This window comes from Sceloporus occidentalis, unplaced genomic scaffold (genome assembly GCF_023333645.1).
Source record: "Sceloporus occidentalis isolate IW3139 unplaced genomic scaffold, rSceOcc1.0.p SCAF_1, whole genome shotgun sequence".
In the NCBI taxonomy this organism is placed as follows: Eukaryota; Metazoa; Chordata; class Lepidosauria; order Squamata; family Phrynosomatidae; genus Sceloporus; species Sceloporus occidentalis.
Window position 1 is genome coordinate 130,512,483 of NW_028316981.1, and position 16,004 is coordinate 130,528,486.

The 16,004-nt window shown below is 41.4% G+C and overlaps 1 protein-coding gene across 5 annotated transcripts in view; it reads left to right on the forward strand.

Annotated features, from left to right (window-relative positions):
* RNF157 (ring finger protein 157) overlaps positions 1-16,004 on the forward strand; it is a 107,401-nt gene that overhangs the window by 22,706 nt on the left and 68,691 nt on the right. For all 5 annotated transcript variants that reach the window (XM_089535399.1, XM_089535423.1, XM_089535415.1 and 2 more), the window contains exon 2: positions 14,341-14,459. In XM_089535399.1, the coding sequence (XP_089391525.1) occupies positions 14,341-14,459 (119 nt within the window). The remainder of the gene's footprint in view (positions 1-14,340; positions 14,460-16,004) is intronic.

The window sequence follows — 16,004 nt, forward strand, 5'->3', positions numbered from 1 at the left end:
GAAAGATGCCCACTTCCTCAGCAAATCTGTATGGATCAACCTAAAGGCAAGTCAATGGCAGCAGTTTGTAAGTGTGTGTGCTGCAACTAGGAGACTGTCTTATGGAAGACTACAGCCATGTTTAGGAGCTGAATGCAGCCATTATCACAGGGGAGATGTGGTGGAGCAGGGCAGAGCCACATTTTCCCTCCACGTCCACTAGTTTTTAAACTAGTGGAGAAACGTGAGAGTGTCTTCTGCATAGGAAACATATTTAGGGGTAGCGGTGTTGGCCATGGAACAAAATACTGTACAACAGAATCCAAAATCTGCAAAACAGTGATACCTTTATGGGACCAACTTAAAAGTGTGATGTATTCAGGCTGCTAAGACATGACAGTTGCATTTGTGTAGACAGTCACTGTGGCATGGTTTGAACATTGAACTATGACTGGAGACTAGAGTTCGATTCCCTGCTCGCTATGAAACCCACTGGGTGAACTTGGGCAAGTCACATGCTCTCAGCCTCAGGGAAAGGCTGTGGCAAACCTCCTCTGAACAAATCTTGCCAAGAAAACCCCATGATAAGTTTGCCTTAAGTTGGAAACAACTTGAAGGCACACAACACACACACATACACAGAGGACACAAACACTGATTTGGGGATGTCATTTTTGCATTTGTTTTTGAAAGAGCCATGGTGTGTCTATAGTTCCAGGCTTGGTCTTCTGTATGCCAGGCTTCATAACCCTTTCTTTTCCCCCTATGCTTTCCCAGGATGCCTTTTGGTCTGTATTTTTAAAATCTTTTTTTCCCAATTGGCACTCACAGAGATGGATTAAGTAAAAAGAAAAGAAATCGGAAATAAGAAAAGAAAAACAGCCTGCTTGGGAATAGCGAGGTAGGGGGAGAGGAACATAATCATGCTCACTCATACCACACGACTCCCTGCATATCCAAGCTGAGGAGGAAGAACTGGATACGCATAAATTTATAATGGAAAAGGAGCACAGTTGGGAGGCCTTGATGAGTTTTGCCTGTCAGTGAAAAGGAGCGCTCCAAGAACAAAGGGAATACAATGCAGCTACAGGACAGACATAGTGTCCTGTGATAAAGTACAGCCACAGATACTGCTATCCTGCTGTAATTCTGCTTTGGCAGCCTCATGTGCTAAAGTCCTTGGTTGGTCCAATATAAATATCACTATTTTGTGGATTGTGCATTTTGTTGTATTCTGCATATTAAGAAAACTGCACCAGTAGAATGGAGATTTGGTACACTTTTTGCTTTTTTAATGAAGTGTTGTGTTTTTAACAGAGGTATTATGTATTGATTCATTAGTAGCATGACTTATTTGAAATTCTGTTGAGTTTCTGAATGGACAAGAAGAGAACAATAATAAAAGCATGTGAAATGCATGTTTAAAGTACAACATGAAGTATTAGATACTTTGGCTTACAATTTTTGTGCCTTTCACAAGTGTGAAAAATGCAAGAGCCTTGGTTCTTCTCCTAGATTGGTGCTTTGTGATCCTAGAATTTCTCTCTTTTAGAAGGGAATTGCTGAATTTCAGGAGCAGTCCATATTCAGGGCAGGCAGAGGAAACAGCAGGAATTAATTTCATAGATCCTCTACTTATATAGAACTTATGTTATCACTGGTCCTAAGATGGAAATGAGAACAGGGTTTCAGCACTTTTAACAACTGTCTGGCAGTTGAACTTTCAGTAAGTGTATATCCTAAATCCACAGTTCCATCTTCTGCCCAGCCATTAAAGGTTCAGAAGCCATGCCCTTTTTGCTCCTAGTTGGCCACTCTACTGCCAACTTCTGAGAAAAAGGACTGAGATTGAAAAGACCAAGGGAATGCATGGATAAAATGAACCTAAGTTGTTAGCAAGCTCAATAAGCAAGACCATAGCATTACACAGTCCTTACAACTGGTACTAGCTCTCCAAACACTTGGGTAGAGATTTCTTCTCATTAATGCTTATTAGGATTCTTTAAATCAACCTTGGTGCCTCCAACTTGGAGCCCTTCAGATAACGTTGGACTACAGAGCCCATTATTCGCCTTCTATCTATGTGTGATAGTATAGTTCAACTTACATGAGGGATGCTGAGTTTTGAAGAAGATCCCTCAAGTGGAGTTGTGGAATTGAACATCTTCAATGGGTAGAAGGATGCCCTTACCACTGAGTTATTATCTAGCTGCCTTATTCTGGTACTTAACAGACAGTTTCCTCTGTGAGTGATATGTGGGGAAAACTTTATTTTATTATCAGGAGCAAACTGGAAACAATTTCCTTGTGTTTCCATTTAATGCAGTTACACTATTTTATGCTGTCACCAGTTCAATTACCACTGGAATTCTTTGTAGTTGTTCACCTTGCTGGATGATGTAGATTTTTGAGGGATAACATGTTGCTAGCAACCACCTGCTACTCAGCATGACAGTGGAGACCAGGACTCTTGGGAGATGTCTTGATACATTAAGGCAGCCTGAGATTAGCTTTTTGGGGAAGGATACAAATCCAAAATGAATGTTCACCTGTTCACTGTATGTACAGCATGAACTGTGTGATAACCAACTGGCCTTTTAAAAAAATCTATTTTCACTTCCCCCTCAGAGTTGTTTGATATTTTAGTTTGCATATTTTGCTGCTCCAACACAATAAGTAGCTTGTCAGGCTGTCAGGTTGTCAGAGAGCATATATAGATGTCACTTGAGTTAATTTTATTTTTTCTGACACTTGTGTTGTATTGGCGTGTGTCCTCCCCGACAGATGTGTGAACTCACATGTGTACCTGTGTGTTAAAATGTAGAAATACAGATATTTTTTCAAATATCAAGTGCACATCCCCCACAGCGCAGAATGTGTATTGTACCTTAGAAAATATGATGTCTAGTTGAAAGGGGGGGGGGGTAATTACCTACTGACAACAGTGGGAAAAGGTGACTCTGGATGTGTGGGCTGGGCACCAGAAACAAAGGGACTTTATCACCCCAGCTTGCTGTCCTGCCATAATCCTGCTAGTTTAAGAATAATAGCATACTGGTTTGGCATAATTTCTTATCACACTTCCCCCATGATAGCTCTTTGGTGATCCATGGTTGTGTGATCTGTTTTCCACACTGACAAATGCCGCTTTTCAGGGAGAAGGGTGGGAACATGTGATCTTGGCTTCCAACCACTTCCCAAAGATGTGAATGTCCACATAGCATTTGTTTCAGGAAGGTGTTAGGTGTGCAGTCCCTCTTCTCAAAGTGCAGGACTGTTGTATACATGTTCACACAGCAAACCCATGCTTTGGAAGAAGGAGAGAGACAAGTGATTCCAGTTGTCAACTGCCAACTAAAGTTCAGGACTGCTATGTGAATGTGCACACAGCAGCCAGCTCTGGGAAGGCATTGGCTGCCATGGTCATTGTGAGGGAGAGCGGAGGAGAATCACAGTCACTCACACCATGTGACTGACTGAGAAGCAAAACTGCAGTGGAAGGCAGTAATGGAACAGTAGCGAGACTGAGCGCCTATTGACAGGTTTTGCCTATCAATGGAAAGGTACACTACAATAAAAAATGGAATATTAAGGCAGCAGCACGATGGATACAACAGTATGTGATGAGTACTGGCAAAAGATGCTTTTCTCCTGTTAAAATTCAGGTTTACCCTTATGTGATAAAGTCCAAGACTGCAAGGAATATTGTTGAGAGCTAAATAAACCCTGGGCAGATCTTGGAGTTGTATCACATTGGCTGTATTCATTCTAATGTTGAAAGTACAGGTTGGAGGCTTGACTTCCAAGGCAGCTGCAGACTTCAAAACCAAAAGAATACAAAGGGATCAGTGGCTCTGGGCTGGACTCAAGGTGAGGATAGGACAAAGGGATTCATTACTTGATAGGAGAGGAGGGCCTGATTTACATGACTGATTTAAAGTGGGCTGACTGGGCAAAACAAAAAGCCATGGCTCAGAGAAGCAGTTAGGAGGAAGTCAAATGGACAAAAGGATGCCGCTGTGAAGTGTGTCAAGGCAGTTCTTTAAACTGCTGATCTGTCTTGCTGTGAGGGTGCTTCATTACTGGACTGTGTTTCCCTCCTAGGCAGTCTGAAGATATCTTCTGTGGGTTGTCTGGGGTGGTGACCTGATACTGGCCAGGAAGGTGTTTGTAAGTATTTAGGCAATTGCCATTGGGCTAATGTATTTTAACTTAATTTATTGTGTGCTCACCCAGAAATAATTACGTGCTAGCTAACATCCAGGACACTCTTCTTCCTTTCCATGGTGGTAGAATTCAAAGACTTAAGCCATTTTCATCTGGAAAATCAGTATGCAAAGGGATCTTGTAGCACCTTTGAGACTAACAGAGAAAGAAGTTGGTAGCACGAACTTTCGGGTGCATGGTGTGGGACATCCAGGAAAAGACATATAAGCAGTCTGTGTGTGAGGATAAGGATAGAAATGCAAAACATATGAATATGCTATTGAGATGACAAATGAGATGGTTCTTGGGGGACAAAGGTAGGAGGAAAGATATAGCCTAAAGCAAAGGTGAGTAGGTAACCATATGAATGATGATGGGAGTTACTGGAATGTGGTGTGATACTGGCTGGGACCAGAAAGGAAATGTGATGAACTGAGCAAGAGAGCCCTGTGAGGTTGGGGTGTAGTGTATCAGTTTCCTTGTCACCTCATTGCCATACCCACATGTTTTGTATTTCTGTTGCTATTTTCAAGCCTGCTTATATAGGTCTGTGCCTGCTAATGCATCTGAGGAAGTAGACTCAAGCCTGCGAAAGTTCATGCTACCCGCTTCATTTTTTCAGTTAGTCCCAAAGGTATGACAGGATACTCTTGTTTCTGGCAGTCTTCAATGAGCCAGGGTGAAGAAAGGGCCTGAATATTCGACTAGGACTCAGAGACCAGGGCTATATCTGCATAGCTGAAATAATCCAGTTTGACGCTAGTTTAACTGTCATGGCTCAGTGCTATGCAGTTTGTTGTGGCACCAGTGCTCTCTGCCAGAGAATGCTAAATCTCACAAAACTACAATTCCCAGAATTCCATAGTACGGAGCCATGGCAGTTAAAATGATGTCAGACTGGATTATTTCTGCAGTGTAGATACAGCCCATGGTTCAAATCCCTGCTCAGCCATGGAAACTCACTGGGTGACCTTGGGCAAGTCTTACTCTATCAGTCACACAGGAAACCCCTTCTGAACAAATCTTGCCAAGAAAATCCCATAAATTTGCTTTAGGATTGCCATAATTTGACAACAACCTTAGAGCACAACAGCAGCCTTTCCTGAACATGCACACTTCCAGGAAGACTATGCTGCACCCGCCCAAATCTCTTCTGTTTTGCATACCGGTTAAATGTACAGGAACCTTGCCTTGCATGACATCTTGTCACCTTGAAAATGCAAACTGATAAAGTTCTTTATCTATCTCAGCATTGTTCATAGTCATTCGTTCAGCTAACATCCAACAGTCATCTAACAGCTGAAACACTCTGGGTGATGCGCATAATAAAAACGAAACATTAAATCCCATAAAATACAATTAATTATAAAAGAGGTTAACAACCGCAACAAGGCATAATTTATGAAGCGGAGAACAAATAGCAACAGTTTCCAAAGATTTAAAAATGTACAGCAGTAGCAAAGATCAATACAAAAAGGCAACTATGAAACACTTTCTATATGGTAATTTTATCTACTCCTCTTTTAATTGTTATTATCTTAGAATGTACGCCTTGGGCAGGCTTTTATTTACTCCTAATTTTACCGACTTTGTACAGCGCTGTGTATAATTATAGCGCTATAGAAATAAAGTTTAATAATAATAATAATAAAGTAAATATCACAAAAGTTAAAAGGTCAGATAGCATATTAAAGTGGTGTTTGCTCGGGGTTGAAAAGTCAACAGAGTTAAGTGTCAGGCAGACTTCTCCAGGGAGGGCATCCTGCAACTTAGATTTACAGCAGAGGAAGCATGCAGATTTTGACATGCATGGCCCTCTGGTGACTGCAGCATGTTGAGTAGGAACATATGGGGAGAGGCAGTTACTCAGACATGGTAGCTCTTAAGCAGTCTTGGACCATAACTATTGAAATTTTCCTCCATGTTTCATTACAAGAACACAGTAACACTCTAGCCAAATTGCATTTCCATTCTCAAAGCCCTAAATTGTGTTTCTGCTTTAGTTTTAGTGAGTTGTCTGTTGGCTTATTTCAGATGGTAGATCTCTTCCATTCCCCCTCTCTCTTTCTGCCTTCAACTCTGTTTCCCTATAAATTATGCACATGGAAAAAAATGGAGCCAGAAAGCTGCAGGCATCAATAATTGATTGCAGAACCTTCCTAAATGATGAGCTACAGCTTTGTGTCTAAGATGCCTGGTGGATTTTTTTTTTAAATCGGAAACTATTTTGTAGAGCTGAGGTTCTTTTCTGATAAGAGAGTTAGACCTGGTTTAAGACCCAGCATTGACATAGAGATTCCCTGTGTATTTCAGCCTGAGGTCTGAATCCATTCTATACACTTGGGAGCAACAGCAATGTGCCAAAGAGGACCTTGGAGGCCAGATGTAATAAACTGTAAAGCTACCCTGAAAGTGTGAAAATGAAAAATAGGCTATAAATATTTTAAACAAAATGAAGTTCTGTGCGGATTAAAACGTGCCACAGAAGAGACTATTAGACTAATGGGCTTTACATGTTTTTGCAACCTATGAAGTGAGCGTTTGGCTGGGGTTCATGTTCCTGCGACCAGTCTTAGGTGGAACTAAAAAGAATGTGAAGACAGCCAGTGTGGTGTATTGGTCTGAGTGTTGGAGTAAATTCTAGAGACCAGGGTTTGAAATCCACTGGGTGATCTTGGTCAAGTCACACTCTCAGTTTCAGAGGATGGCAGTGATGGCAAATTCTCTCTGAACAAACTTTGCCAAGAAAACCCCTTGATAGAATCACCTTAGGGTTGCCAGAAATAACTGGAAGGCACATAGCAACAATGACAGCAAAGGGTATGACTGTGTGACAACCTTTCGCTGGTCCAATTTTATTTTTTTAAGCTTGGAAAATAGAAACAGCCTTGTACTCTCCCTTTAGGGAAGGGTGTGTAATATTTAACTCCGAATTGCCTGATCCATGAACATGGTGCTATTGCAGAGATGGCCTTGGGGTTTTACCCTTTATTTTCCTCATTGGGGGCAGAGGACAGGCAGAGAACAGGCAAAGATGAAATGATTTATGCAGTTCCAGAATATTAGACTCTTTGCCAATAAAACTGTGCTGTGTAATGTGGCTTTATGGCTACCAAAATCTATACCAACATAGCCAGTGAAGGAAAAGTTGTAATTCAGCATTTTAGTTAGGCACATAGGAAGCTGCTTCTTACCAGGCTGGAGTATTCATCCATTTAGATCAAATTAATCTCTTCTGATTGACAGTGGTGCTGCAGCTTCTTCCGCAGAGAAAGGCTTTTCTCATCCCTCCTTCCTGAGTCTTTGAACTGGGGAAGTCCTGTACTGTGATGGGACCCCCTCTGTATGTAAAGCATACACTGAACTCTGAGCCCTTCCTCTTGCAGAAGTTTTTTTAAATTATAGCCCTTGAGAATGTCTGAAACAAGTTATGCAATTCTTGCATTGTCCTTCCAGGATGTTACAATCTCTATCTTTTTGGTAGGAAGTTGTAGTTAAGAGACTGGCCACTGTGCGCTGAGGGCTGAGACCAAATTTGAATTGAGATTCTTTTTTTCACAGCTTGATCTACCAGTCTTCTTCTTCTTGATGTGTAACCTATTCTATGAGTCATTAGTCCCGTCCTCCATTTCCTTAAAAGAGGCAGACAGCTACAGAAATCATCATGTGTGACAACATCAACCCCTCCTCAAACTGGGTGACTGTTTCCCAGGGATATTGCTATGGGGGGAAGGGAACAAATGAAATTTTCTATCAGTCCCCAAATAGCTAGCCTTGTAGAGAGTGAGAGACTGAAAAATCTTCATGCCTAGAATTCTTGTAATTGCTGTGTTTGAATTCCCTTGATAACTTGGCCTGCCCCTTTTCTTTGGATGCCTAATCATAGAATCATAGAGTTGGAAGAGACCACAAGGGCCATCCAGTCCAACCCTCTGCCATGCAGGAAATCACAATCAAAGCACTTCCCAGAACTGCATTTCTAAAACTGAAGTTTCATGTTACTGCTATACTGGAAATTTGGACACTGAAGGAAAATCCCATGGGGAGGGGAAATTCTTATTGGGGAGTCAGTGCCCTCATTTTACCTCCTTTCCCAGCTATATTTACTGTTCCCAAAATATTCAGCGTGATCTTGAGATGGAGACTGAAACTAAGGAGGCACCCAAAGGAGCAAGTATTTTAGTAGTAGATGAGTTCAGCTACTCTCTCCTCAACTACATAAAATGGATGCTCTAGTCATAGCAAAGAGGTAACATTTCTGGATGTACTTAAGTGGTTGTGCTACTGAATAGCTTGACCCAAAGGGCAGAGGCAGACAATAAGAGAGAGATGGGCAAGTATGGGATCTAGTTATGCCTGGAGAAAGGTTAATGTAGAAATGCTTGCTTCATGGTAACTCAGGTTGTGGCTCTGAAGTCAGGGAGAGAGATGACAGGTAATATATATAAAAAAGAGGGAAAGGTCAGAGAGATTAGCCCAGTGAGAGAAGAGCAGAAGAGGATTCTCCATAAGGGAGAATAACCCTCCCTGAGGCAAGGTGAATCTTGTAATGCAGGTGTTGAGGGGGAGAGAGGTAGAAAATTGTATGCCCTTCCTTGTTTCTGCAAGCCACCCTGACAAGTGCCCCAGAGAGCCCATTTGCCCTATTGGGGGTAGGGGGAGTACACACATGGAACAGGAAATCAGACAGGTTCTCTGAAGAACCACACTGGCTACAGTGTGGGCCCAGGCAGTCTCCGTGGCCATTACACCTTGCTCTCAGGACTGGTTTGAGGATGGCTTCCATTTGTGGAGAGCATACCTGCTTGGTCTCTTCCTCAAGAGTGCTTTAGTAACTTGTGTATTCCTGCATGTGAAGGAGTTGGATCAGGTGCCGTGTGTGGTCCCTTCCATGTCTAAGGGGGGGGAAAGAATGTAGGAGGGGAGCAATATGGGGTGATGTGGTTTAATTTTCCCACAGCAGAGATTTTGTGCAAATGTGCAGGGGGCAAAGATCTGTATCCAGAGTCTGGGTGTAGTTCCCTAACTTTAAGAAATATAAGTGACTGCTGTTGCGATTGCTCATGGTAACACTGTTTTGGAATCGAGCATCCCCTCTTTATTGTATTGGATGATTAATTGGGATGTTGGTGACTCCACTGGGCTAGTCTAGACAAGACAGAAAGAAGGTCTTTACAAATTCTAAGGCTCCCACACCCATTGCAAAAGAGTGCAAACTCACCTTTTTGTGTACACTGAATAAATAAAGAAAGTGCCTGTGCATCTCTTTTGCTGTCTTTAATGTACCTTAACCAGTCAACATTGACACTTCTAGAAGCAACATGTTGGACAGATTCCTAAAATGAATGTAACGCTGAGCTCCTTGGTAAAAGCTTTTGAAATTACCAGTATGGTGCAGAAATACCTGGGGTCCAAGACATAATTCACAATATCTGACTTTATCTCTGCTCACGGACATGATATAGAAATGAAGGCGGGGGAGGGGACTGAAGTGGATTTGCTCCTATACTGTTTCCCAACAATGGAAATCACTCTGAGAGTTGGGAGCTTTGTTCCTTTGCCTGATACTTTTCTGCCCTCCTTTCTATGTGACTCTCTCACAGGGGTGGGAATTACATGGCTTTCCAGGTGTTGCTGAATTGCAAATTCTGGCAGCTCTAGTTCACACAATTGATGGTGAGGCATGATGGAAATTTCAATTCAACAGAGGGTTGCACAATTCCCAGGCACAGTCTATCACAACGGTTCTCAACCTGTGGGTCACGACCCCTTTGGGAGTTGAACGACTGTTTCACAGGGGTCACCTAAGATCATTGGAAAACACATATTTCTGATGGTCTTAGGAACCAAGATACCACAATTTTATAGTTAGAGGTCACCACAACATGAGGAACTGTATTAAAGGGTGACATCATTAGGAAGGTTGAGAACTACCAGTCTATGAGATAACAAGCTCTCCAGATCTTTGGGGAAAGAGCTGTCTCTTATCTTTAGTTTGGGATTAAGATGAGGTTGTTAAAAGTTCATTTGACCTTTTTGCTTCTAAATCCCTCAGGTTAAAAGTTTATTAGAGAATTAGTGACTACAAGTGTTAGAAATATGGGCAATGGATGTAATGCCATAGACAACTTTGGCTGTCATATTTACTGTATTGAAGTTACAGATATGTGATCTTGAGTTACAGTTCCATAACTGCTCTGTATGCAGTAATACAATTTACTATCATGGCAATAGTGCTACAGTTGTTAATGCCCCCCCCCAACCTACTTTAAGAGCCAATAACCTGTTCAACTCCTGATGAAGGCACAGGAGGACAAGGTTTCCAGCCCTTTCATCAGCAGATAAATACAGTAGGCCCTTCCCTTACGTGGGGGATTGGTTCTGGACACCCCGCGTAAAGGGAATTCCATGTATGTTTTAGCCCCATTAAAAGTAATGGGGCTTGTGCCTGTGGGGTGGGGTGGCCCATGCGCCATTACCCCTTCTAGGGCACAGTGAGGCTTCTTCTGGTGAGGCTTTCAGTATATGCTGAAAGCTGCGTATATCGCATTTATGTATAACGTGGGCGCACTATACTTTTTTAATTCAATAGGGCCTTTGGTAACTGACTGGTCTTCAAAGATAGAAATTTTCATGGCTGGTTGGACTACATTTTCAGTTATAAAAAGGACCTATTGAATAAAAAAGTATTTACTGGCTTTTAAGGTAGTTTTGGGAGAACATTAACTATTGTAGTTAATGTTCCTTCCCCCAGCTGCCAAGAGTGTGACAATCAGAAGCAGAATCCCCATCACAATTCCTTGCTCAGTGGAGGGAGAGGACTGTGGAAACCTCCTCCTGTGTACTGATAGGCAGCTGACAGGACCACCATTGCTCAATATGACTGCTGGCTGTTAAAATATAACGGGGGGAGGGGGGGGGGGGAGTCAGGCCAAGAGAAGTGACTTAGTTATGAAAATAGGCAATGTAGGATATTTGCCTTCATGTACGTCTTTGGTGTGGTGTTGCCTTTCGATCATAGTTATTTATCCTCCTCATATACACAACAGTTCACTTGAAGTTAGAACAAAGCTTATATTTGAACTGTAGAGATGTAACTTTATTGCATTCCATACTGAGTCTGCCAAACATTGCTGGATCCTCTTTCTATATTATGAGTCTTGCTATATTGAATGGCCTCATATGCACCAAATCAGGCTGTTTCCAAGATAAGAATCTGAGAATGCATTCAGAACAAAGATACCCAAGCTTTACATTTTGAATCTCATGTTGTCATTTCTCTTGGTATAGCAAGCTGTTTGATTTTATTTGGTTCTCTTAGAATTGGGGCACAAGGTAGCTCACAACAAGATTAAATTCAAAAAGTTACAGGAAAGCAATAAAAATTATAATTTTAAAACACAGTACCATCATAATATTAAAGCACAACTGAATTAAAAGCAATTAGAAACAATAGAATAAGAAAATGTAGTGCACACAGCCATGAAAATTCCTTTCTTTGGAGACTAGCCCGTTATCAAAAGGCCCTAATGAATAAAAAGGTTGATGGAAGGGTAGCATTACCTGTTGATGGAAGAGTAGCACTAGAAAACTCTCAGATTCCCTACAAAGCAGGAAGTTTTCCATTTTTAGAAATACTTGTACATGACTTTTAAAAAATCAGTAGTACTCTTACAAATGTGAATCGTGCCATTCTGGGCAGCTGGAACGAATACAGTATCAGTAGATACATGGCTGCCTAGTAGAAGATATACACTTGGCTGCCTAAAGAAAGCTGATACACCTATGTGCCTTGCTCTTCAGGCATTCTGGAATTAGTAAACTTTGAGTTTTAATCTCTCTGGCCCTGCAACATCTCCCTTTAGAATATTCTCCCTTTGCAATATGCTACTGCATTGTCACATTTGTAGTACATTTAAAGGGATCTTGTAGCACCTGTGTGAAAGAAATTGTAACAAGCTTTTGTAGACTTGGTCTACTTCTTCAGATGCATGGAGTGAACTGATGTCCAGGAAGGACTTTTATGACCAGACTGTATGAATATCTATAAAAATGCAGAACTTGTAGGTATGGTGATGAGGTGACAAATTCAGTTTTAACTATGGTCACTTTACATATCTATGACTACACATAGTGTCTGATTATAAAGGTCCTTCTTGGGCACCAGTTCACACCATGCCTCCTGAGGAAGCAGATGTAATCTACAAAAGTTTATTCTACAACTTCTTTTGCCTCACAAAGAATGGAGATATACTGGATTGCAAAGGAAGTATCTTTTTGTGTTACAAATGGATGCTAAATTTCCTGGACTTTGAAAATTTCCCAGTAGACTCCAGTCCCCTGAACTGGATTTCTTTTGTTGATATTTTCTTGATTGTTTCAGAATCTTATTATAGTCCTGAAGCCTGGAAATATGACGGGTATTTCCTAACCTAAGTTCTGATTCCTAGCATGCCTAAATGAACTTCTTAACAGAATCCTGCCACACACAGTGAATGAAAGAAGATGAACAATCCTGTGTATAACTTGATCAGACGACCACTGCTATCTCTGATAGTTGTAGCTGTGAATGTTTCAGCAGTGAACAGCTAGTTGGGTATACCAAAAAAATTTCTCTCATCCTCTGTTTATCACAATTCATAGCACTGAAATGTGCTGAGAGCCTGAGGAGAGCCTTGAGTATACAAATGCATCTGGAGATAAAAGATAGTGGTTAGGCATATCTGAGAATAAATGTTTATCTGAAGTCACCATGTTTGCCTCAAGGGCTGCTTTCTGTGTGTACATCCACAGCCCAAAGGTATCATTCAAGCCCTATGTGGGAGCTATGAAAATAGGAAGCCCTGACTGGGCTGAAATGGAAAGCCCCCCCCCCCCCTTTCTCAAGAGAAACAAATACTGTGATTGTTCTTTTGAAGTGAATTTAGCACAGGTTGAACCACCAGCTGGGAATTTCCCTTTGGAGTATTTTCAGTTAACTGGAACAGTAAGGCTAAACTCTACTGGGGGAAAGCATCTGTTATTCAGATAGTTCAAAGAACAGGTCTTGTATCAGGCTTACAAGTGCTGCAGTCTCTCTGTGGGTGACTGACTTTGGGCTGATTTTTTATTTTTTTAAGAAACATTCTTCCTTTTTTAAAGCAAAGATAATTTGTAAGTAGGGGAGAAGAATATACAGTCAGCCCTCCATAGCCACAGTTTCTTGATCCACGGATTCAACCATCCATGGCTTGAAAATGTTTTTTTAAAAAAAATTAATTCCAAAAAGCAAAACTTGATTTTACTATTTTATATAAGGGGCACCATTTTACTATCCTGTTGTACATAATGGGACTTGAGCTTCCCTGGTTTTTTGGTATCCACAGGGGAGTCCTGGAACCAAACCCCAGCAAATACAAAGGGTCCACTGTACATAAGAACACATGAGTGAAAAATGCTGAGGTCTGCCATGTGTATTGAATGACAGAAGAGGATTAGTCCTGTGTGTGAATTTGAGTGAGCTACAGTAGTTGCATTTTGCTTAGGAGAGGATTGTGAGGATCAGATAATTCACGTAATGTATGGGGGCAGCAAGCTGCAAGAAGTGAAATATTTTCATTTTCTTCACCCTTTTAGGGATGTTTCCACACTGCATAACTGTAACAGTTGGACACCACTTTAATTACTGTGGCTCCACCCAATGGAATAGTAGGATTTGATGACCTATTTAACCTAACATAACTCTATAAAAAGAGAGAGATTGATGATTTAATCAGTTTAATCCTGTAATATAGACAAGACACTCAGGGAATTGTAATTCAGGGGAATGGACTAATGTTCTGTGGCAGAAAATTCCAAATCCTTCAAACTACAAGTTCCACAATTCTGTAGATGGAGCCATGGAAGGTCAAGTGATATCAAACTGCTATAACTGTGCAGCATGGATATAACCTTGGTTTCAGAGCAAAATACTTCAAAATATTTGTCCATAATAATAAAGGCCAGGGTGTTGTTGCTTTTAAAATTGAAGGCCTTCCTATCCCTGAGTTATTGCATACTACGCTGTGTGCTGCTTTGTGGCCATGTAAGTTGTAAGATCCTCTATTGTCATTCTTGTATCCGTAGTACATTCTTGATTCTTAGTTCTTCTGACTATCTCTGTGCTTTACTTTCCAGGAAGCTACTTTGCCAGTCATTTCATCATGGGAGGTGAGAAGTTTGATTCTACACATCCTGAGGGCTACCTCTTTGGAGAGAACAGCGATCTCAACTTCCTTGGGAATAGACCTGTAGCGGTAAGATGGGGAAATGTTTGAACAACATTTGATATTAGCTGTGGAGAGCAGGCATAGGCACATAGCATCATTGTTTGTTTTGCACATGTTTCTCATTTGCATCCATCCCCCAGTTAATCTCTGCATCTCCAGATGTAACTGAAGTTCAATTTGATGGAAGATTTTCCCTTCCCAGCTTTATGCCTATTTCTGAATCAATTTCAAGGCTGCATCTACACTGCAGAAATAATAATAATAATAATAATAATAATAATAATAATAATAATAATATATTTATAGCCCGCCCAATCACAAGGAATCCCGATGGGTTACAACAATAAATAATGCAGTTTGATACCGCTTTAACTGTCACGGTTCAGTGTTACGAATTCTGGGTTTGTAGTTTTGTGAGACATTTAGCCTTCCCTGTTATAGAGCTCTGCTTCCAGGACAAACTGCAAATCCCAGGATTTCATGGGATGGAGCCATGATAGTTAACACTAGTGTCTAGAATGCAGTAATTCTGCAGTGTAGCAGCAGCCCAAGAATACAGTGGTAGAACAGGGATGATATAATGTATTGATAGCCCTTTATACTCTTAAATCTAGCTGAGACTCCTCACTATTCTCTCTGTGGAAGCAATGACATAACAGGTCTGTGGTTGCTGTCCAGTTGATGACATGTACAGTGCAGATGGGAAGCACTGATCTTCTAATGTATGATTTCTGATGGCTCATTTATCCATCATGTCTCGGCAAGGGGAAGGAGAGTACTATTGGTCCTCTTGGAGTGAGGACAAAGCACTTGGTAGTTGTGTAAAGCATCTTTCAACCACAAATTATCCTTTATGTTACTCCTTTGGTCCAAGAGGAATAGAAGTTGCCACAGAGAAGACTGTACAGGGAGAATGGGATAGGCAGAATGGTATGTAGTTATTTCTTCCCCTTTCCCCAAAATAGGGAAATGTGTATTTCACTGCTGTAGAGGAGGACTGCACATATGTACAAATACAGTTGCCTCTCCTAACTCATGAATCTCGGATCTGCACCCTCGATTACCCGTGAAGGGTTGACCTCCATTGTTTCCAATGGCACACGCGCATGGGGGGTGCCCTATGAAAGCCTATGAGGCTTGAATATGCGCAAGCCTCTGTTTTTTTTTTTTGGGGGGGGGGTGATCCAGAACACATCCTCCAAAAAAATGGAGGACCAACTGTATAGACTTATCTTTGTTAACAAAGAGCTTATCTCCATGGATGATTTACCTTGAATTTTCCCTGTGCTTGCTGCATCCTGTTTATATGACACTGGACCAAAACCCCTAACTGGATCCAGACTGTCATCACAAAACTCGCACATGATTTGGGACTTCCTTCCCCATACCCACATTTAAATAACTCAAATTTTGCTGTGGGTTTTTGGTTCTCTTCACAGCGATGATAGAGTTGCCTTTCTACTCACAGTCCTGGTGTTCTGCCTGGCACTGCTGCTGTGGGTACACTGGTTCCTTATTTTATGCGGGGAATCCATTCTGGACCCCCCCCCCAGGTAAAAGGAATTGTGCATA